This window comes from Salvia splendens, chromosome 11 (genome assembly GCF_004379255.2).
Source record: "Salvia splendens isolate huo1 chromosome 11, SspV2, whole genome shotgun sequence".
Taxonomy (NCBI): Eukaryota; Viridiplantae; Streptophyta; class Magnoliopsida; order Lamiales; family Lamiaceae; genus Salvia; species Salvia splendens.
Window position 1 is genome coordinate 28487451 of NC_056042.1, and position 23166 is coordinate 28510616.

The 23166-nt window shown below is 37.7% G+C and overlaps 2 protein-coding genes across 2 annotated transcripts; both read right to left on the minus strand.

The window, feature by feature from the left end:
* Window positions 1-7292: 7292 nt before the first annotated feature.
* LOC121753625 (zinc-finger homeodomain protein 4-like) lies at window positions 7293-9166 on the minus strand. Its single transcript, XM_042148848.1, has 3 exons — window positions 8915-9166; window positions 8223-8471; window positions 7293-8135 (listed from the first exon to the last, which is right to left on the minus strand). Exons 2-3 carry the CDS (start codon window positions 8408-8410, stop codon window positions 7550-7552), a joined length of 774 nt encoding a protein of 257 aa, XP_042004782.1. The 5' UTR covers window positions 8411-8471; window positions 8915-9166; the 3' UTR covers window positions 7293-7549.
* Window positions 9167-12324: 3158 nt separating this feature from the next.
* On the minus strand, window positions 12325-18069 carry LOC121753973 (protein root UVB sensitive 6-like). The gene is made up of 13 exons (XM_042149285.1): window positions 17417-18069; window positions 16990-17088; window positions 16803-16916; window positions 16196-16267; window positions 15977-16087; window positions 15761-15880; window positions 14990-15091; window positions 14806-14878; window positions 14050-14133; window positions 13839-13903; window positions 13560-13661; window positions 13304-13483; window positions 12325-12762 (listed from the first exon to the last, which is right to left on the minus strand). Exons 1-13 carry the CDS (start codon window positions 17744-17746, stop codon window positions 12697-12699), a joined length of 1518 nt encoding a protein of 505 aa, XP_042005219.1. The 5' UTR covers window positions 17747-18069; the 3' UTR covers window positions 12325-12696.
* Between the last annotated feature and the right edge of the window lie 5097 nt (window positions 18070-23166).

Here is a 23166-nt window from a genome sequence, read left to right on the forward strand (position 1 = left end):
TATCCCCTTTCCTACCGCTACCCGACACCGAAGAAGAAGAAGAAGACATTTTTCTTACTTTTTGAAAGTGAAGAAAGTCTGAAGAAGCTCTTGAAAGCGGAAGAAAATTTCTCGAGAAAGAGAGAGTATAGAAGACGCAACAGCAAAGATGTTCAAATGAGGAAGAAAGAGCATATTTATCAGATTCGGCGAAGATTTCAAAATCGTCGCACCGTTTCGAATCCCACCTTTTCAGGATTCAACGGCCGGATTTTACTGTCGCATTTAATGCAGTCACATGCAAGGCACGTCCCCTGACGTCAGCCTCCCCCGTACCTTTATCCAGAATGCCGAAGTGACTCGCTTCGCCGAAGTGATTCACTTCGTCTTTCGGGGGGGGTAGTGATGGGGTACGAACTAAACAAGCCCAACAGCAGTGACGGCCCATCAGCCCAAAGCCCAAGGAGGAGTATGAGTTCGGCATTACCAAAGAGTTCGGAGGAGTTCGGCATTACCAAAGAGTTCGGCCTCAGCCTACAGCTCGGTAAAAGCCAACCAATCAAGCTCTGCTCTCAGGTCGGCATCAAGCTCTACTCTCAGATCGGCAACCAAAGCAGTTCGATCTCAGTATTCGACCGAACAAGGAGTTAGTGGACCCATGCAGGATTTCCACAACTTCCAACACACCCACTACCACGTGGCGTCAACTCAGGCCACGATCTTAGGCCATGACCTACACGACCTCCACGACCTAGAGTGATGATGTAAGCCACGATCTTAGTTCAATGTATAAATAGAACTTAGATCTGGTAGAAAAGGGTTAGAATCTCTCTAGAGAAATAATCATATAGCAAGTCTGTGTTGTAAGCAGTAATTCGCAGATCAAGCAATACAAACCTGCCCCCATTTCTCCCCGTGGACGTAGATTTACCTCAGTAAATCGAACCACGTAAAATTCTCTGTGTCGTAATTTATTTTTACGAGCATTTATCATCATCAAAAATTCGCGGAATCATCAACTACATTAGAATACTACATCAAATTGAATTGAATACAAATTTTAACCAAGGTTTTGTGGTGGGGTATAGAAAATTGAGTGATACTAATATATAAGGATGACATGTATTATACATGATGTATATGTTGTGTAAAAGGAAAGATACTTCTTTATTGTATTTGTCTCTCTAAGTTGCTTTGAATCTAATGCCTTTTGCATCCGACCAATTTTTGGATTGGTACCACACTTAAAAGCACAAAGAATGTTCCAACGGCTACTCCTTGCTTTTTCATTTCTTTCTTTTTCATCCTTTTATTCCTTTTTTTATTGTATGTCTTATTTTTAGTTTACTTTCATTCTTTAGTTAATTTCTTCCTAGACAAAATGAATTACGTAGGAGCTTATAAGTAGACGTTTGACAAAATAAGCTACTAAATTATTATAAGTTGCAAAAATAAGTTCAACATCTTATAAGCTCACGAAAAAATAGGTCTTTAACTCCACCTTTTTCTTCATAAATTTATAAAAACTATTTATTTACAAAAATAACTTTATTGTAGTTTATTACTCCTATTTTACTTCATCTCTTTTCTATATTATCCCTCCCGGACTATAATTTTCTGTCTTTGCTTATAATTCTCTCTCATAAGTTCAATTATCCAAACACTTTCATAACTTATAAACCTATTGAAATGAACTCTCTTTGTCCCATAAAAATACACATGAATTTTAATTTTGGTTAGTCTCATAAAAATAGTCTATTTTCAAAACTTATAAACTCTTGAAATATCTGTATCTTATAAATTCTTCAACACAAACTTGGCTAAACTGCCCAAACACCTCCTTAATATAGTAAAGACGTTACTATTACTATAAGGCTTGTAAAATAAGTTAGGCCAGAATAGTGCAAGAAAGTTGAAAACTAAAAAAACTCTGTTCTTTTCCCCCTTTGTTTGTTGGAGTGGAGGCATTTGCACACAACATAGCTCATGTATTGTCAAAATCAATGAACCATACTTAATTTGTGAAGCATTATGAAATTGACATATACAAATGCTTTTTTTCTTGAAAGACAGACTTGGATCTTTCGCATAGCACTGCTCATTGTTTAATTGTATACCAAACATGTTTCAAAAACTATTTGTTAATTACTACTTACCTGGATTTTTTATCTAGGCTTTCAAACCTAATTAAGAATATTAACCTCTCCATAAATATCAAATGCTTCTTGTCACATTATTTTCACCTAGAGATAGCTCAATTTGATACCTATGTAGGTAAACGTTTGTTTTTACACAAATAGTTACTAGTTCTTTTGTGTGTTTTCAGGAGAAGAATTCACCAAAGTTTTTAAAAAACTTGGCAATGAAGTATATATCTACCTTTACAACTATTTCATAAAATCTTGATTCGAGAAATCTCTAAGCTTCGAAGCTATATGGGTCGACGTCCAATACTTGGAAAAGACGACAAAATTTATACTAGATGTACTAGTTTCCAATCAAAGCCAATTTTTAGTTTCACAAATCAAGAGATGGGGATTTCGATATTTTGGACAGACAAAATTTTAGAGGAATTTAAATTGCCAAGTAAAATTATTACGTTTGCTGGATTTTAAAATCAGATTCCAATTGCAAATTGAGTCAAAGTTTGTAAATTATACCCCAACTATTCATTTTCTCCTTACAACAAAAAAATGCTATATACTGAAAACCAATCCAAATATAGCCATGCACGTTAACTAGGTCAAAGTTTGTGATTTAGATGCCAATTATTTTTTTACATCCAAATTCTTATCTTTACATTTCTTTTACACCCAAATTTTAGTAAAATTAATAGGGCGCTCTTGAGCTATGACACATCGGACTTGGGCCCGCTCTGATACTATATTAGAAATGAGTCACTCACCCCTTAAAATGTCTTATAAGGGGTAGGGTTATCCATACTTATATAGACAAGTTAGGATCATCACCAAGTCAATGTGGGACAAGATTTAAGAGTTTTAACAGGTACGTGATCATTGACATCGATGGATATATGTGTTTCTTCTCCAAATATATAGATTCAAAGTGAAAGAATAAGAATTCTTCATTTTCTCTATTCTTGAAATTTGTGACCATATATATAATTTCTGTGATCGACACCATTTAATTTTTGGGCCCTGTACATGATGTACCATCCATCTCTCTGCAGGGGAATAGTACAAGAAGAAATGTCTAAAATGGATATAAATACTAGACTTAATTCAATATTGAATCTTTAAATCTTTTCATTATCCAGTCTGCATCACTGCATGCTGCAAATTGGTTCATATTTAAAGATGTACGCTTGAATTTGATACGGATCAGTAATGGTAACTTTGCAATACAAACCAAAATATTACTGTCAGTAAATCATCAAGATCTTATAATATTGACTAATATATTATTTTCTAAAAAATAAAGAATTTATATTTGTTAAAAGAGGCCGTGCCCAATGTATGTGTTCTCGGCTTTCTAAGCCTAAGTAGGCGACACCCAATAATTATTTTGAGTTTATTGCTCCCTTCATCCCAGTTTAAGAGTCACATTTTGTCATTTAAGTCCGTCTCAGTTTAAGAGTCACATTTAGAATCTACCATATTTGGACATAAAATTTAACCTCATTATTCTTCAAATTTACACTCAAATGCTATTACTTTCATAAAAATAAAACAAAACAAATTTCTAAACATACAAAAAGTCAAAAGGGTTCCACTTTCCACTATCTCACTTCAATTATTACACACTCCAACAACCACTACTTTACTTCATTTATTACACACTCCACCAATTTCTTAAAATTTGTGCCATAATTAAATCTTACTCTTAAACTGGGACGAAGTGAGTATTAGAATGTCTCTTTTGTGTATGTTTAGATCATTATCTTTTTTACTTTAGTATTTTGTACCACGTCAAAAAATGGAGTATTAGTATATTGTATGATTGTATATAATAATTCTTTTTTATTAAACATATTCTATGTGTATCTAATTATTGTATTAAAATTGAGAGTTGGTCTATGATAATCACAAAATATATAAATTATATAATTAAAATAAGAATCATATTTATTAATATAAAAATTAATTTAATTATGATTTAATTTTATTTAATTGTCCCTGATGTATTTACTAAGAGGGAAAAAGACATCCAAACATTTCTTAGTCTTTAATTTTACTTCGTCCTCCTTTTCTTTTTCTTTTCCTTTCTCGGAGTGGGGGAGAGGATATAAATTGCACATTACACATTTGTATTCAATCTTAAAGGCTATGGAATTACATGCAAGTGAAATAGACAACAAGAATTAAGTTCCAAGACAAAAAACCTAAAGAGCCTTTTTGAATATAGATGGATAAATTATGTGGTGGATTGAGGAATAAAGGAAGGGATAAATGCGGAATAAAGTGAGAGTTGTGATAAGTTAATCCACAATCTACGAAATTATTTACTTTATAGTATAAAGATGCTACACAATAAAATCAAGAATATACCACACCTGGATATTCTATGAATATTTTTTGTAATTTTTTCCACATTCCAATAAATTCTCATCTCCATCTCATGGCTGCATATTTATTGTTTTTTTCTGACAAAACTGGTCCATGAGAAAGACATGAAAATTAATTCATGGTTAACATATGTATGAGTTGAATAAATGAGGACCAAACAAGTAGCTTTTTCCAGACATCTCCAACTTCAATCTCGACATCGTATTATTTGACCCGGACTTCATGTGCTTTTTAGCCTCGTTTTCCGAGCTTAGTTATCCCAAAATTAATTTACACTAACATTTACCATATTTATTGTTCAAATACTAGACCAGGTTTGACTATTGTTATTTTCATGCAACTATACTCTATTTCCTATTGGAATAGAGTAGCGGTAACTTATGTATACCGTTGCTAGTGAACTCAAACCCTATTATGAACATCCGGAATTCCAATATTTTCCATTATAGTATTGGATATTGTTGAGATCTGAATAATTTAATAACGGTGTTTTGAATGATCTCAAAATCCTCAACCTAATAAAATCCCAATTGAGCCAATGGTGTTTATTTCCTAATAGTATATGATTTGATTATTTATTATTTCCATTTGAACTCCCCAAAGAGTTGTTAGTCTTTGAAATTTACCAAATTAACTTTTGATGTAGGCGTGCTACTAAAAAAGTACTATCTAACTTAGATATACTAGTTAGAAAATAATTAAACCCCCATATATCCAATTTAACCTACTCAACCTCAATCATTACAACTCATTCCTTAGGCCATCCGCAACGCCGTCTCTTAACCGTCTCACCTCTTAACTATTCATGGGCCCCACTGTACTTTTAACTCCATCTCTTAACTAAGAGACAGAACCTGCAACCCTCCATTTCTTATCCTTCTCTTAACCATCTCTTAACTTACTATTCATTCAATTTCATTTTTTATTTTTATTTCCAACAAATTCAATTAATAAAAACACATTTCATTAAATAAAATAAAATTACAACATAAAATAAAAATACAACTTAAAATTCAAAAAAATAAAAAAAATACATAATTAAAATCCTAAAAAAATAAAATTTGCATAATTTAAAATACAATTTTATAGAAATTAAAAAACACTACTCCGCCGGCGAATCATCCCCCGAAGGCGATGGCGGTGCACTCAAGCTACCTGGAGGTGGAATACCAATTTGTCTTGCCATATACTCAATTCCGGCAAGATGGGCTTGATATTGTGGAGGCGTTATGCGGGAAGTGTCTGCCATCGTGACGGTCAAGTACATGGACAATAGGGCGTTCGAGCCTGAGCCCGCCTGACTTGATTCGCCTCGGCCTCTCCTCCCTCTAGCCTCCTTCGCCGCCTTCGTCCCTTGCGGCCGACGGCGCCCACGGGAGGACCCCCGGCATCGTCTGTCGTGCCCTCAACCTCCTGCGAGACAACCTCTTGTGCGGCGCTGCCTGAACCGCCCCACTAGACGAGTATTGGCCACCCGTCGTGTGCTTCGTGCGCTTCGAGGTCGAGCCCGAGCTGGACCGGACACCGCCAGCCCACCTTTCCTCGTTTTTGACGGCCTCCCAAACATCGACATGTCTGAATTCTTTGCCGGTATTTTCGAAATAGACTCGCAAAGCCGATCTCAGAATATCGGCTCTCGTGGCTCCGTTTTGGTAATGAGCCACTTCGTTCTTGTAGATGCCGCAGAATTTTTTTACCTCTCTGTCGACTCGGTCAAAGTGAGCGCGGAGCATCTTCAATGTGCATCGGCGGGACCCCTTCGGCTTAATCTCATTGTAGGCCTCGGTGACCTTTTCCCAGAAGCACTTCCGGGTTTGTTGATTCCCGACGATGGGATCGTACGAGACGCTGATTCAGGCATTGTACACAGCCGTCGTGTCCTTGTGGCTGTACGGATGCCGGCCTACGTCCTCCTCCTCCTCGGCCGCCTCCGCCTCTTCCTCCACCGCCTCGTCCTCCTTCCGGAGTGGGTTCATCCGGATAATCCTCCCGAATTTGGGATAATCCCTGCGAACTCCTCGGGGCTGAGGGACGAGCGTATGCATCAACATCAAAATGGGGTGGTTGGTACCCCGCCGGCGTCGACGAACTGGAGCCGGAACCACCCAAGACATTGTACATGCCCCCCAGTTGCCAAACGCGTTGATGTCAAACCTGTCGGAGCCGCCATCGCCATAGTTGTCGTCACCGGACATTTTGTGATGACAATTGGAGAGGTTAGATGAAAATTGGAGAGGAAATGGAGATGATTTGGGAAGAATAGATGTGTATTTGTGTGTGAAATGAGGATGAAATAGGAGTATTTATAGAGTAAAAAAATAAAAAATAATAAAAAGGAAAACGGTTGAAAAATGGTAATATTACAGCTTTCGATTTTTTAAAATTTTTTTTATTAAATTCGAATTTTTTAAAAAAATATTTTATTGCGTCACGTGACGAAGCCCACTCGCGGGCCGGCGAGTGGGCGTCATGCATGGAGCCGGATCGCGCCACGTCGCGCGAGCGCGTGGCGAGACAGCCCGCGATCCGTCTCGGTGGGACGGGCGTCTCAGCGAGACCGGGACGAGACGGGACGCTGCAACGCGTCTCGCCGCCGTCTCGTCTCGGCGCGAGGAGATACGAGCCACCTGCGGGACTCGTTGCGGCTGGCCTTATTTGCGATTCGATGACAAATTCCTAAATCATGGTCGATTTGACATAAACTAAAATGGTAGGTTCCACGTCCCAAATCCTCTTTACATAATTAATTCCAAGACCAAAATGTCACCGTAATAATGCTTCTCAAAATCACCCATAACGCACTTTAATTATGACATTGCTCGAAAAAATATAAAATTATTACAAACTAAAAGATTAAGAAAATTGAAGCACATTAGATCGCCATTATTGTAAAAATCTAGTCCTAAACGCATAAAAGCCGAAATCTAACAGATCCCAATATAATCCCAAATACCAAAACAAGAAAACTGAAAAAAATAAAAGACAAAAGGTAATAACTTTCTGCAAGGAATTAAAAACAGTATCTCTCAGAATCAATTAAGTAGTTAATTAGTCCCTAAACTTTGATCTTGATTGTCAGATTGCAGAGCCTTCTTTGCAAGAGTGTGCTTGTTGTTGTGCATCCACACCTTCAAAACCCTCCTCTTCACACCAACCTCTTGGCAAAACTGCTGCACCACTCCTTCTTCCTGCTTCTGTATCTTCCACCCCACTTTCTCCGCGAAACTCAGCATCTTCTCCTTCTGCTCCTGGCTGAATTTCGTCCGGAACCTCTTCTTCACCATCTGCGGCGCCCTCCCCATCATCATCCCCTCCTGCTCGTCCGACTCCGACGCCATGTTGTACGACATGATCATCTGGTGCGGCCTGGCTGCGGCGGCGTGGTGGTGGTGGTACCCGATGTAGCCCTTGTGGTGGTCCGCCAAGAAGAGCTTCCGCCCGATTCTCGGGTAGCACGAGTCGCAGGAGTCGCCGTCGGATTCCTTGCGGTGGAAGTTGCGGTGGCAGCCGCAGGCGGAGCAGGTGAGGGCCTCCAGCGAGCCGTCGTCACCGCTCGGCATGAACTCGCCGCATCCGTCCGTGGCGTTGCCGCCCATGGACGCCGCGTGGTTCTTCAGACACTCGCGGTATCTGAAAAAAAATATATCTCACATCAGTGCAAGGAGAAAACTGAAAAAGAAAAAAAATTATGAGTATCTCACATCAGTGTAACAGTACCTGATGGGCTTCTTGAAGGGGAGGTGGTCGTCGGAGAGGGGGGGAGCGGCGCCACCTGCGGAGGAAGGGATGATAATGTGGTTGTGGGGTGGGAGGTGGTGATGGTGGTGGATCATCTGGCCATGGCCACCATATGTGCTGTTGAGTGGGAGAGGCATCTCTTCCCCTTCTTCACTTGGAACTTCCATGATTGAACACACTCTCTCACTTACTCTACACCTTGTGGTTTCCTTTTTTGTGCGTGTGTCACTTGTTTGGAGACCAAAAGGACAAACAAATTAGAGGCCTAACAACAATGATTGTACCTTCTAAAGTGATGTGAGCTGACTTCTAATTTTTCCTATGTGCTGTTTTTCTCTTTTTCTCTTTTTCTCTTTTTCAATAACAAATTCTTGATTCAAATTGGTGATAATGGGGGTGTGGTGTTTTTGGAGGACAAACCAAAAACAAGATGTAGTAGTAGTATTATGTTAGTAGGGATGATGGATAGGGCTATGATGGTGAAGAATAAGCAAAATTAAATAACCTGCCTTTCTCTTTCTACACATGTGCTCTAAACATGTTTCTTGGGAAAAGGCTGGAATATAGTAGTTTTACATGAAAGAATAGCGCTGAAATGTTTAGTGAATGGGAAAATAAATATGTAAAGTTGCATACTACTATATGAGGTCCAACAAGTATAACTCACATACCTTCAATTGAATGCAATAATGGAAATGAGAGAAGGGTTTGTTTTGTTAGGGCAAAGCAAATTGGAGTTTAGCTTTGTAGGGTAAGAAGAGGCCTAGGAGGCTTTCATGTAGTGAGAGAAAGAGAGAGGGAGGTTGCACTTTGCATTTCAGGATGGTTTGAGAAAGGAATGAAGCACTAAACAAGAGCTTATAGGAGGAGTAGTAATGGTGTGAGAGCCAAAAAAGAGGCTGAGAGGGACAGTGAGAGCCGTGTAATGGAAAAAAGAAAAAGAAAAGCAAAATTTATTTTGTGCTTTATTATTTGAACAGTGAGGAAGTAAAAATAAAGTGGGGTAGGTTGCTTTGCTTGCACTACTGCCAGGCATCAAGTTTACGCCTCATCGAGAGCAGTGTGTGTGTGTCAGAGAGTTGAGAAGGACAAAGAAAGGTGTGTGTGTGTTCACTGTGTGTATTTATTTGCTTGTGTGTGTGAGAGAGTGAGAGGGAATCCCAAGATGGAATTCTCATGTAAAGAAACGACTTTGAAATTGATCTTAGCAAGATAAAAGCAAAAGTGGAGGAATTGAAGAAGTTAACTTTAGTTGATAATCATGGATACTAATAAACTTGAGATGAACTACATACCAGGTTTGGACCAGGCAAAAGCTGTTGCTAATTTTGCCTTTCTCCTTACACTTGCGTTTTTTGTTAGGTTAAAACTGAATTATGTCTCATGATTTCAACGCCTTACATTTTTGTATCAGATATTATTCCTTTAATTATCGCTCTTACATCAAACACAATAAGGCATAGTAAAATTTTAGTCATTTCCAAAAAAATTAAAAGCTAAAATAAAATCAAGAAATTTCAAAATTCATCAACAGGCAAAGAGGAGCAATTTGGTCATGTATCCCCATTAATAGGTCGAGTATTCCTCTGGTAGCCGGGATTTTTGCGATTTTGGGGAATTCACACCACATAGATGTCATCGAATGTGAAGTATCTTGACTCGTGTATATTTATATATGTGAACAAACCGGAGCAACCGAATACTCGTGGTTGAATGATAAGGGTTAGTGGTATTTTCGCTTACTTAGAGAGGGATTAAAGATAAGTCTTCAGGTTTAGAATTTTTATGGGAAGATTGTTTAGAAGGTGGATAGATGCAACTAGGGCTCAGGCCAAAACTTTGGAGCTTGAGATTCGATGAGCATTGTTTGAGTTATATCAAGAAGGATTTTATTTTTTCCTTCTGCGACCCTATTTTATTTTGGTGTATAAGAGCAAGTGGTTTGATTGACTCCCTTTTTCTTTATCAAAATATTTCATGTGAGAACATACTATCACTGTAATCAAACTTAGAATTTTAATGAATTTCTGGATTTGGATTTGCACAGGAGCGTAGAAGTGGGTAAATTTTTCAAAAATCTCTAATTTATTTTTCAAAAAATATACTCAAGTCATGCGGGTACAATCATCACTAACAAAGAGCAGAAAATATTTAAACCCTTGACTAGGGGTGGGTAGGTACGGTATACCTTACCGAAATCATCATACCGTATACCTTACCGTAAATTCGGTATGCGAAAAAATCATACTTTTATATTACCAAAATTTTCGGTATACCGAACTTCGATATACTTTATTTTCGGTATGAAGAATTTTCATACCGATATCGTACCTCATTTTTGGTATGCCGTACCAAAGTTCGGTATACCATACTTTTGCGGTATACCTTACTTTCAATATCAATGAAAATTGAATATTTGAGTTTTATAATACTATTTATATTTTATAGTAATTTAAATAATATACGGGGTATTAAATACTAGTATATTTTATTCATATTATATTATATTTCACAATAAATTTTATAATTTAAAAATATATAAAATACTTTATATATTATTATATTCAGATTTTACGGTATATACCTTAAATTACGGTATATACCGAATTTCGGTATGCCGCGGTATATAAAAATTCATACCTTTACCTTACCGAAATATTTCGGTAAGGTATCATACCGTACCGAAAATCACGGTATACCAAAAATTCGGTATTTTTAGTATTTTTCGGTACGATAAGGCCGGTATTTCGGTATTTTTCCCCAGCCCTACGCTTGACCCCCTAAAATTGGTGAAGAACCCCAGAATAAGTATTTTCGACATAGAACAAAACTGAAAAAAAAAAAACCTTACTCGTCGTACAGTATTTGAGACTGGTGAAAATTATTTGTATAGGGAGATTATTCTTAAACTGAGCCTTGCATAAAATAAAAAATCAATGAAATACATGATCCATTTAACAAACTCATCATGTACGCATTGATACAATTTTGACATGTACTTCGACAGTACATAAAATACATACATGTGTTCAATATGTACCTACTATCAGTATCTATTGTGTAAAAGTTATTACTCCCATGTGTATATACGTAGTCGGTAGTACAATACTTTTTTCATATAAATTATTCACTTGTTGATATATATCCTTAAAATGAGACACTGATAAAAAAAATACTACTGATCTATTATAATGTACTAGAATTTATCCTGAATAGAACATAATAGTGTGAAAAATTAATTCTAGGCATGCAATTTCACATGTGCCATTAAGAGAGTCATGATATAGTCACAAGTATAATTAATGCAAAGCTACCCACAGAAAGAGTACCAATTATATGTACATCCCGTGGAACTCCTGTGATCATTAATTGGCAGTTATTATTATTTCAGCAAATAAAATCATGTGTCCCCAAACTTAATGAATATCATAAGTTTCGTGGATTCTGAAAACGTACTCGAATTTTAAATAGGGAAATAAAAATCCTACTTGTAGGAATTGCAAAAAGATACGTAGCCTAGCTTACAATGTGGGGCTCGAATTATAACATTTGAAGGGTCGAAGTTGACTTGTGTATTGCGTAGAATTTTCCCGAAATTCTTTATTGTTCATCATCGTCGGTTTAGGTTTAGGGAACACCAAATTCATGATGTAAATTTCTTCAAATTTTGAATTTGAAACGATCCCATTCAAGTAAAACAATTCACAAGAGCATCATCGTTTCAATTCATAAGTTCAGGTATGCATTTGTCCGTCGATTAAAGATGTCGGTGTAGATGATTAGTGGATGCGAGCACTGTTCATTTTGAACTGAGCGTCCCGCTTGTTAATAGATTCATCATACCTCATAGCCTAATGCTGTGCAGATTATGTATCAATAAGACTTCATTTATAATATACAGCATAGTGTAATGGTCACCTTTGCCTACAATATTTTCAACATCCTGTTACCCTTCATAATTCAAAGCAATCAGCTTGTACCACATTATCACCGATCAACAGCAATCTCACCATGAATCAGCCAATTATTTAATTTGATTACATCTAACAAACAGAATATAATGCTAACGAGGCAACTGACAAATCCACAAAACCAAATATACATATCACTATAGGAGTAATTGCATGAATCATACGAGAAGTCATGACATAAAGTATACAAAATGCGCACCTATATAATTAGCTCAACCCACTCTCCTCCAGCTTCACCATATCACGGTGGCTTCATGGCTCTAGACAAATTTACACATTCATCGCCACTAGTAATTTTTGTCAAGAATATTGCATAAAACTATTGTGTTTACATGGAATTGAGTATCCCGGATTCGGCAACAGCACTACCTCTACCTTGCTCATATCCCAAAGATCCAAACATATTCAGCACCATTTTAAGCAAGAAATTGGCTGGATTCCTCTGGGGTCCTTCTTAGAGCTTTTACAGGTCTCAATTAACCTTAACTTGCCAATTCACATAGCCGTGCTCTGCCGGGATTTAGTAGTGATTCAGACATGACCCAACCCTGAGAGAACAAGAAGATATCAGCAACCATGCTTCAAAAATCAAAATAAATTAAAACACATCCTTACAATCATCTCCAAGAAATAGGATTTCAATATTCAGTTCAAAAGAATCGATGGACCACTTCTTGACACTTCATATCATAGTAACATGGTACATCTCTAAGAACCTTAAGGCAAGAGCAGAAAGAGGGCATCAAAACAGTAAAATTTATGTGCAAATTAAAAGTAAATTTCACAAGTAAACAAGAATTGATGAATATTTGCAATTGCATTCAGCTAACACTCATTGATGTAATTATCAGGCACCCTGTAGGGCCCTCAACTCAAAGAATTTTCAGTCTGCAATGGTCAATTTCCAAGTACCTAATATATGTGGAGCCTCTTGGTGAGATCAACTTAAATCTCTAATTTGTTTATCTGACTATACTTCAGGGAATCATATCATCACGCACAAGTTTAGAAGGAAATGGATTCACTGACTTCTTTAAGTATTTCAGAAGATCCATTTTGGTCCTGCTCTATAAATTAGGTGTGCCTTACCTGTTCTTTGACTTTGGTCTTAAAAGGCCCATATAGAGCTGACACCAGCTTGTATGATTCTGCAATATGAGATTGTAGATCACCAAGTGAAGGGGATACAGGTGAAAGATCATCATCTTGTTTTCTCATGGATTGCTGGCTCTGCTTAGAGGATTGAACTATGTGAAGCAGCACATGAGCCTGTAGTAGAATGGCAATTCAGACAAGTATTCTAATATTCATTTAGATTGCAAGATCAACAGATTGAAAATCTTACATGAAAAGCTGCTTTCAGAATATCATCAGACTTTGCTTGATCCTTGAACAAGGCATATATATTGCCCTTTGAAGGATTATAAGTCACTATATAACGCTCTTTCTGCAATACAAGTAAATTTGAATGGTAACTTCAAACTTCTAAGTAAGAAATTATAGCCAAGCCCGAGCATGCACACAAATCAACGATGCATGCACAGGCAAGTTGAAATTAGAAGGCATCCCCAATGAAATTAAAACTTGGCTGGTGGAAATCATTTTCCAGTGACAGGTACTATACCTCAAAAATGGGTTCCAATGCAATATATGAAACAGGGTCTTGGAATGCATCTTTAAACCTAGGTCCTGCAAGAAAAAAATAATTAATTCTCCATCGAAACCTTACTTGCAGTAATAAGCAGGAAAACCACATTTAACTGTGAATGCATGGGGATGCAAGAAGCATGTGTGTGTGCATCTGTCTGTGAGAATGGGAGTGGGAGAAGGGCTACCAAGAACAATAGGTCTATGTTGTTTCCATGGGGGAATGAAAATATTCTCCATCAAATTTCCCTCTTGCAAACTTGGAACGCGCCCTGAGATTGAAGCATAAAACAAATTTCACATGTTTTACCATATTTACAAATATCTTTGTTATTGTACAAGTTAAAGTTTCAATCACAATCAATGGTCCGACTTCAATAATCTTGTTTTGTCTAACATGAAGAAAATAAAAAAAGGGTATTTGCAATGCTGGAAATATAAGAGAACTGAATGGCCGAAAAGAGAAAGAAGTTATTATGTCCCATGAAGTATGATCTGAATGGGAGAGCTACTATGTACCCTTCCCAGGGATGTTTTATATGCATATGAATAAGTACACCCCTTATATGTTTTTAATGGAGTACATATTTATTTGATCATTTTGGTAAATATACTCCTGCAATATCATTTCTTCTTGAGCCCATAAAACTAAGAACCGAACCAAAATCAACTGTGGTTGTGGTTGAGTTTATATATATCAACCGATTCAATCATACTTTTCATTTTTTTGGTTGTTACTGGTCTGATTCTGTGCACCCATATGCTCACCCCTAATAGTAAGGCCTTGTTTTTGTCATCGTTTCCTTCTATCCTACTTAGTCATCGTCCAATATCGATTTTAAGAAGCATTAATTATTCCCATTTATTTAGAAGATAGAGCATTTTGAATGAGAAAGTTGTGCGGTGAGCAAAGAAGAATAGGAGAAACAAGGTAATCATCCAACCCGTCTTAAGAAATGATTCTGCTGCCACAGTGAATCGTGCACGATTTAGTGTATGCAACACTACAGATTTCACCTGGAAAAGTACAACAGCTACAATCAATATTCCATGATAGAGAACATAAGAGTAATTAAGGAATGGAAGAGGATTTGCTGGAGAGGATTTGATATATTAACATCACGGAACCTCTTTATAAGAGCCCAGGATATAACCACATGAGAGCAAACCAAATGCAGCGTACAAGGAAGGGTTTCTTTTAGAAATCATTATTCCAAGTCCAGTTCCAAGCTACATAACAGAGAAACTTGTAATTAGTTAGAACTCAAGTCAGAAAGAGAACTGCTAACGCAAACATCATAAAGAAACATAATGTGGGGTGATATAAAGTAAATATGTACAATTCCCTTACCACCTCCCCCAAGCACACACCTCACCCTCAAACAAATGAACGTTGTGAAAAGCAAAAGGTACCGAAATACAATCATGAGTGATGTTGCAAATTCTCCACACTATAATCTCGTCTAAACAAAATTTTAGTGAAGTGTGATATTGACAATTGATTGAGATGGGATCACATTGCTCAAATCCATACGAGGGCATAGCAAATAATAGAATTTAATTATTTCTATTAATATACGGAGTATTATTTAAAAAGAACCAGATCCGAACAAATGTAAAATATACACCGGTTTCTAGCTAGCCTGATGCCTGAGTGAAATGTTGATGCATATATAGTCAAAATGGAATTACCACAACAATCGAGTGCTGTATTATTAAAAAAAAACAACACAGTAGTATGATGAATTTTTCAGAAGATGCAGTTTGCATAGAATATGTTAACTAACTTATTACAAATTCATGCAACAAATGCATCCTATCAGTTAACTTGGTGATGTGAGGTTATGATGTTGCTTAAGATAATGATTCATGCAATGCAATATGAACAAACAAGCATACCAGATCTGCTATATTTCCAACACATTCTCCCTTCGCAGTGACATCTCCTATATTTTCTCCTTTGGCAAAGGCTTTGTATATTGGCGTTCGGGTCGAAGTTGATGTCACAGCAGCGACATTCTATAAGAAAACAAGAAACATGTGTGAGATTAACTGATTAAGTTTTTCAAGTGCTGCTAGATATTGATGGATTAACTATACAAATATTGATTAAACCTTAGCCACATTGGCAGCACATGCTAATGGAAGAAACAAGTGGGGGACAGCTGCAGTTGCCAACTCCACTCCAGCTCCCAACTCCATAAGGAGATCACCAGCATACCTAAGCTGTATGAAGCTCAAAACATAAGATACTGAAGAGTCAAACTGTTGAACTAATAGAACTTTTAATGATAAATTCTACTCTTTCACCACCAATTTTGATCTATTTGTTACCTGCTTTAAGTCATAGTCAAACTTCTTCCCTTGTCGAGCAAAGAGCATCTTCCCGACGCGCCCAGCACCATCCTATGTATATCACAGATTCTGAAGTTAGCTTCTTATAAACTGGAATTAACAGTTATTATTACCATACCCAGAAATTGACATCTTGCTAAGAAAATGCATTTTAAACGTTAGTATTAGAAATGGGCCACTCACCCCTTAAAAGGCCTTATAAGGGGGAGGGTTATCCACACTTATATAGATTAGATGGGATCTTCACCAAGTCGATGTGGGACAGAATTTAGAGAATTTATCAGTTAGTACACAGATGCTTCTTCAACAGAAGTACCCTGCTCCTGAAATTTCACTTAGTCCTTTTATTTGAAGAGCTATAGTTACAACGTAAATAATGGCATTCATACGATATACAGGTGAAACTCAACTTAAGCTACATAATTGGCATCAGTCTTGAAGCTTCAGATATTAGTAGATACAGACAATGCCATTAAGAGACGGCTTTTAAAAACTCACTAATACCTTTTAGATTCTGTGTAACGTTGATGTTAATGAAAAAAAATTGTTAAACATATAAATTGTTCATCTGACTTGGTATCTGTACCTTGAGAATCCAATTGATAGCTACAGCACCTGGTGCAGATCTATTTCTGGAGACTCCAAGTGAACTTAGGAGGGTTTGTGTGGTGAAAACACCCATGGCACCACCAAAGATGTGCTACAACAAAAAAAAACATCACTATCACCATCTGGAGTGGCTGGATTTGGCTAATTTCTATCAGGAAAAGTACCTTTATCGCTCTCCAAGTCATGTAAGGCACATAGGAAGGCATGACACTGTCTGGAAAACCTTCAGGAACAACGTAAGATCTTATGAATGTTAACAACTCCTGCATGGAAAACAACAGAACTTAAGTAAAGAGACAACTTGATCCGTGATGAAAGATATGGTTTCAAGGATGCAATCTCCATTCCCCACTATGTTTTCTTCATAAATTGCCAGTTGACAAATATTTATAGATGACCTTCCGTTTCACATTAACTACATAGCAATCCCCGCAATTATTGGATGTGAATAAAGTTTGTTAGACTAATATGAATTGAAACCTTGGAAATCTCAATGCTAACTTCAGAAGAATAAAGATTATTAAACTAATGCAAGGAACAGCCAATATGGAAATGAAAGGAAACGAAACGGAAACAAATAATGATACTGACATCAGCAGGGGATAACGGAGTCTGCAAGCAGACAGCACGAATGGAATTCTTCTTCAATCGTTTGGTAGAAACATTCCTAGGGCCGGTGTTGTCATCTGCGAAGTATTGCCAGCGTCTGCCATCAATCTCCTCGCAGCAGATCAACCTCAAGCTGGAATTGAGAAACTGATCGTCGACTAGGCCACCGAAGCTGGAATCCTGGAGCAGCGGGCGGTCGTGAGGCGCCGAGGCAAGGTTGGCGCTGATGCGGAGCGTCTCGCGCACGAGCAGGCGCGTATCGGAGGAGGTCAGGGTTTGCGAGGGGGAATTGGAGGGGTTCTTCAGCTTCATTGCGTCGAGATCAAATTGCGCGACACAAATGTGCGTGCGTTCGTGTTCGTGTTTGTATTGGAGAGGAGGGGGAGAGAATGAGGCTAAATATAGAAATTCGGAAACTATGTTTAGGAGCGGAGAGAGTAATGAGAGAGATTTTGGTGTTGTGATTTTGTACTGTTCTTCTTCTCTTTCCTTCTGTCTCCTGAAGAAGGGAGGAGAGGAGTGATGCACAGGTGGTGTAGGGAGGACGGAGGGGATTTTGATGGGGTGACGAGTGGAGGCACGGAACAAAGCCTCAAACCGAGACGTGGCAGATACTCGCCTACACCGACTCACTACGCGCTGTACTTTCGCTTTTTTTGACGGTGTGTGTGTTTCAGCTATATTAACACAACCGTCCAATAAAAAAAGTGATAAAATATTTTATTTGTACTATGCAGTTGTTTATTTTTATTTCTTCGCTAATTTATAGTAGTACTGAAATTTCAAATAATATCATCCACTTTCAAAATATAAATTCGCATCAAAAAATTGATTGACTTTTACTTATTTTGCAAAAAAAAAAATGGAGGAGCATATTGTAGGTACAAAATAAATAAATATAATTAAGTGAAAAACAAATAAATGCGTAGTACCAGACTTTCATATGTAGCATGGTTTTAGTATTTAATTGAACTAATTTTGTAACTGAGCCCAAAAAGTTGGTCATCTAACTCTAGAAATCAAATGTGCCGCAAATTTCCGTTAATTCTTCAGCGACCCAAATTAATACCAAGATCACCGCATTGTCAGTTTAATTGGCTACTCATATATAGTAATTTCGTTGAAGTAAGTGTATGATAGGTTATAAGACCAACCAAAGTCGATGTGTCTTTAATTTATTACTACTATTCTACTAATATAATTTCTAAATTTAATTTGTTTATATCCTATACGTAAGGGAAGAAGGCCACTGCTTTTTTTATTTAATATCTCGGCATATGTCAATAATTTTGGTAAGGGAAGGGTAATCGAGTCGTGTAGAATCCATTAAAACCTAGTAGTTTGCCTAATTCAATAATTTTGAAGTATAACAGTGTGACAAGAAATTGACTTATGCTAGGATTACACGGCATATCCTAAACGAGGCTAAAAATTATCTCTGAATAGATGTTACACTTGTAAATGGTGCATATTTAGTATGTTAAGTGAAAATAGTAATATATGTTTGAATATATTAATTTAAGAGAGAAAGGGCAATTGAAAAAAAAATGAAAAGAGAAAAATGTGATTATTTTTTAACAGAAAAAATGTGATATTTTTGTTGGATAACAATAAAGAAAATGTAACATCTACTATAAGATGAAATACATCTAAATTTGTAGTCCATTATATTTTTAAATTAATTTAAATTAAATTGATATGTAGTCTAGTTGTTGAATAACATTGTATGGTCCCTCCCTCCCTCCATGATAAAGATGGAGTATCATTTTATCAAAAATAAATGTCCAAGTCAAAGGTCAAATGGTCCCTCATATTTTTTGGAAAAGGCGTAAGGCTTCCGGTAGAGTTGAAGTTGTCGTTGGATCGGAGACGGAACTGCACCAGGTCAAAGGTCGAAGATGATGTTTTCCGATAGAGTTCGGTGGACCGCCGGTGGGGTCGGACGACCCCGCGCCACCCGACCTGGATCCGCCGCTGTGCAAGATACATAAAAAAAAAAAAAAAAAAAGAGGTGACGTGGATGGACGCTCACTTATCGCACATTAAAACACGCCGAACAGACAAGTGACATACTATCATTTTGATATTTTTCCTAAAATATTAAAAAAACTTTAAGTTTTATATTTTCTCTTCATTTAAATAAATTTTTTCACAAAGTATATGTTTTCTTCATTATGATGATTTTAATAAAATTATAATGGCACGTATTAACACAAAAAAACATGAATGGAAAAATGTAATTTGTGTGTATCTTTACCAATTTGCAGTATTAATATCGTTGAAAATGACTTTTATTGTTGAAAATATATATCATATGAGTTCAATATATATAATATGGGTTAGGGGTGTGTTGTATTGCTAACTACAACTAAATTATAGACATTGGATTATTAAATCAAGACACAAGACCATTAATCCACGAATATCAATACGATGCAAAAAAAATACTATCAATTAGGGGTATTAATGTCAATTAACAAAAAGTCAGTTATAACTCACTTTTCTAATATCATTGAAAATGACTTTTATCGTTGAAAATATATATCATATGAGTTCAATATATATAATAAGGGTTAGAGGGGTGTGTTATATTACTGACTCTTTCTTAAATTGTTAATTACAACTAAATTATAGACATTGGATTATTAAATCAAGACATAAGATCATTAATCCACGAATATCAATACGATGCAAAAAAATATCAATTAGGGCTATTAATGTCAATTAACAAAAAAGTCAGTTATAACTCACCTTCAAAAAATATCTCAAAACTTTAAATGATTATAACTATCTCAATTTATATAATTTTTTTACACAAAAATATCAAATTAAAGATAATTTTATAAGGATTATAACGAGATCTCACTTGCATATGTTCCGATGTCAGAATTTGATAATATTTTCGTAAATTTTCATATATTTCGTCAACAGTTTTATGTTGATATAACTAACAAAATATGTCAACTTAATATATGTAAAATGTCAACATAAAACTGTGTTGACATATTCAAAGCATGATGTTGATATGTTTAATTCACTGTGTTGACATTTTGATCAAAAATCCTAAATTTTTAGAATTTTTAGTATTAAAATTTAAAAAATAAATTTACATGTGGCAATTTATAGACCATTAGATCTTTAAAATCTTATGACGTTAAATTAATTGTAGTTAAGAGCACCCGCAACGCTGTGCCGTTCCGGAGGAACGGTTCCGCTGCGGCACGCATTGCAGTCGCCGTTTCGTCGCCATTCCGTGCCGATGCCGTTTCGGGTGTCGTTGCCTCGGCACGCGGCACGACACGGTCCGCCACGCGCCGAGGCGACGTGGCATGCTCTCATTCGACGCGTGACGCCCACTCGCTGCCCCGCGAGTGAGTTTCGCCACTGTGACGCAATAATTCATTTTTTTAAAAAAGAACCGAATAAAAAAAAATTGCAACGGTATTGTTACCGTTTTTTTGTATCCATTTATTATTTATTATTTATTATTTATTTATTTTTAATTTATTTGCTCTATAAATACTCCTATTCCATACTCATTTCACTCACAAACACACATCTATTCCTCTTTATTTCCACCCCAATTTTCATCTCAAATCAACTATGTTTTTCTTCTCCCAAATTTAATCAAACTAATGAATCCTTTTGAACAAATGCGTCAAATATTGGAACAATCACTTGAAGAAGATCCACGACGGGAGGCGGAAGAAGCCGCGCCGCCCCAACGACGCTCCCGTACGTAATCTTGCACAACATGATTGTCCAAGACGAAGGACCCGATGCGGGAAATTGGTTCGACCCTGAATCCCCCCGAAGCTCAACCGCAAGTAGTCCGCCTCGAAGTGAAGCGCATCCGTCTATACAAGAACGGTTATCTATTCGTGCAAGGACACGCGACTCTAGCTCCCACACCCAACTCCAACAGGATCTAATTGAGCACATTTGGGCAAACTTTGGCGGATGAAATTATTAAAATTGTGTACTTTTATTTTTTAGGAAATTATTAAATTATGTTTTTTTACGAATTTTATGTTGTAAGTTTATTTTATTTAATAAAGTGTGTTTGTTTTAATTGAATTGAGCTGGAAATAAAAATAAGAAATGAAAGTGAATGAATAGTAATTTAAGGAATGGATAAAAAACGGAGGGTTGCAGGTTCCGTTCCTTAGTTAAGGAATGGAGTAAAAAAGTACAGTGGGGCCCGCAAATAGTAGTTTATGGAACGATTTAGGAACGGTATAAGAACAGCGTTGTGGATGGCCTAACAATTAAGAGGTGAGTTAGCATTTGATCACACCCGAGTTAGCAGAGTTAGCAACTTAAATAGTTAATACTCCCTATTTTTTTATTGAAAAGGACTTTTATCATCGAAATTAATTTAGCAATGGATCACGCCCACACAGTTAATACTAAGAGCATCTCCAATGCTGGCGGACGTCAAATAGCCGTCAAATAGCCTTCACACTGCCACATCATCAGCACTACAATTCTCCTGCCACATCAGCTTGCCACATCAACTGGACATCAAATAGCCATCAAATAGCCTTCACACTACCTATCCACATCACTAATAACAATTATATAATTTAATTTACAATTGTATCAACATACATAATTTAATTTACGAGACAAATACGGAAATTCGAATAATAATATTAAAATTTAAAAAGTACATTACTTTTAAAAAAAAGTACAACAATTTAAAAAAATTACAAAAAGTAAAAAGTACATTAATTTAAAAAAGTAAAACAAAATCACTCATCGCCGCCGTCCTCGTCTCCGTCGTCGCCCAACGCTTCTTCACTGCCGTCGCCGCCGCCTCCGTCGCCACCTACGCCGCGGCTATTCCCGTCGGTGTCCCTCCTCATCGCCTCCAGTTCTTCACGCTGGCTCTGGAGCAATACGCGAAGAAAATCCTTCACCTCGGGGTCCACCGCCGCTTGGAAGTCGGCTAAGGTCTTCACCATTTGAGCGCGCGTTTGTTGGCGCGCGAAGAATTTGAGCTCCTCGGTAGACCTGCCGAGGGGGGATGCCGAATGGACATCCTGGGAACTCGGTGTGCCCCCCCTCGCAACCTGCTGCGCCCGCCTTTGCCCAACCGGGCGAGGTCGGCGACCGAACGACCGAGGAGTCGGGACCTCCTGGGCCGTCTCGGGGAGGTCTGACGAACCACCGCTGCTGCCGCTATAATCTCCGGTATAGTTCAGTCTCTGCCTCTTCGGCCAGCCAGCGTCGACGCCTGCCCGGAATTTCTCCGACTCGTTGAGCACAACGTAGCAGTTCCAGTAGGTGAACTCATAGTACTTCTTATCCGGATCGGGGTAGGCTCTTTCCGCAATCCTCCTGCAGTCTTCCTCTGTTTGGCCACTGGTCTGCATGCGGAGGGCGTTGGCGTACAAACCCGAAAATCGAGAGACGCCAGCCCTGATTCGGTCCCAGCACTTCCGGACCTCCTCCCCGGTGCACGGTCTCCCTTCAGGGCAAAATGCCCTGTAGGCTGCAGCTATCTTCGCCCACAAGTTGACGATCCTCTGGTTGTTTGAAACGAGAGGATCGTCGCAAACACTCACCCACGCCTTGGCAACCGCAACGTTCTCCGCGTCCGTCCACTTCCTCCGGCCCCGGATTTCGGCGCGGGGCTGCGACGACTCGCCGACCTTCTTCGCCTTGCCCTTCTTCTTACCCCGCCCTACTCCCTGGCTTTGAATGAGAGTTTCAGAAACGTCGTTAAT

Excerpts from the sequence above, each read along its gene's own strand:
- LOC121753625 (XM_042148848.1), bottom strand. The coding sequence starts at position 8,410 with ATGGAAGTTCCAAGTGAAGAAGGGGAAGAGATGCCTCTCCCACTCAAC. Across the intron at positions 8,136-8,222 it reads CCCTTCAAGAAGCCCATCAG|ATACCGCGAGTGTCTGAAGA; the intron begins GTACTGTTACAC and ends ATTTTTTTTCAG.
- LOC121753973 (XM_042149285.1), bottom strand. The coding sequence starts at position 17,746 with ATGAAGCTGAAGAACCCCTCCAATTCCCCCTCGCAAACCCTGACCTCC. Across the intron at positions 16,088-16,195 it reads TTGACTATGACTTAAAGCAG|CTTAGGTATGCTGGTGATCT; the intron begins GTAACAAATAGA and ends AGCTTCATACAG. Across the intron at positions 13,484-13,559 it reads TTCTGAAAGCAGCTTTTCAT|GCTCATGTGCTGCTTCACAT; the intron begins GTAAGATTTTCA and ends ATTCTACTACAG.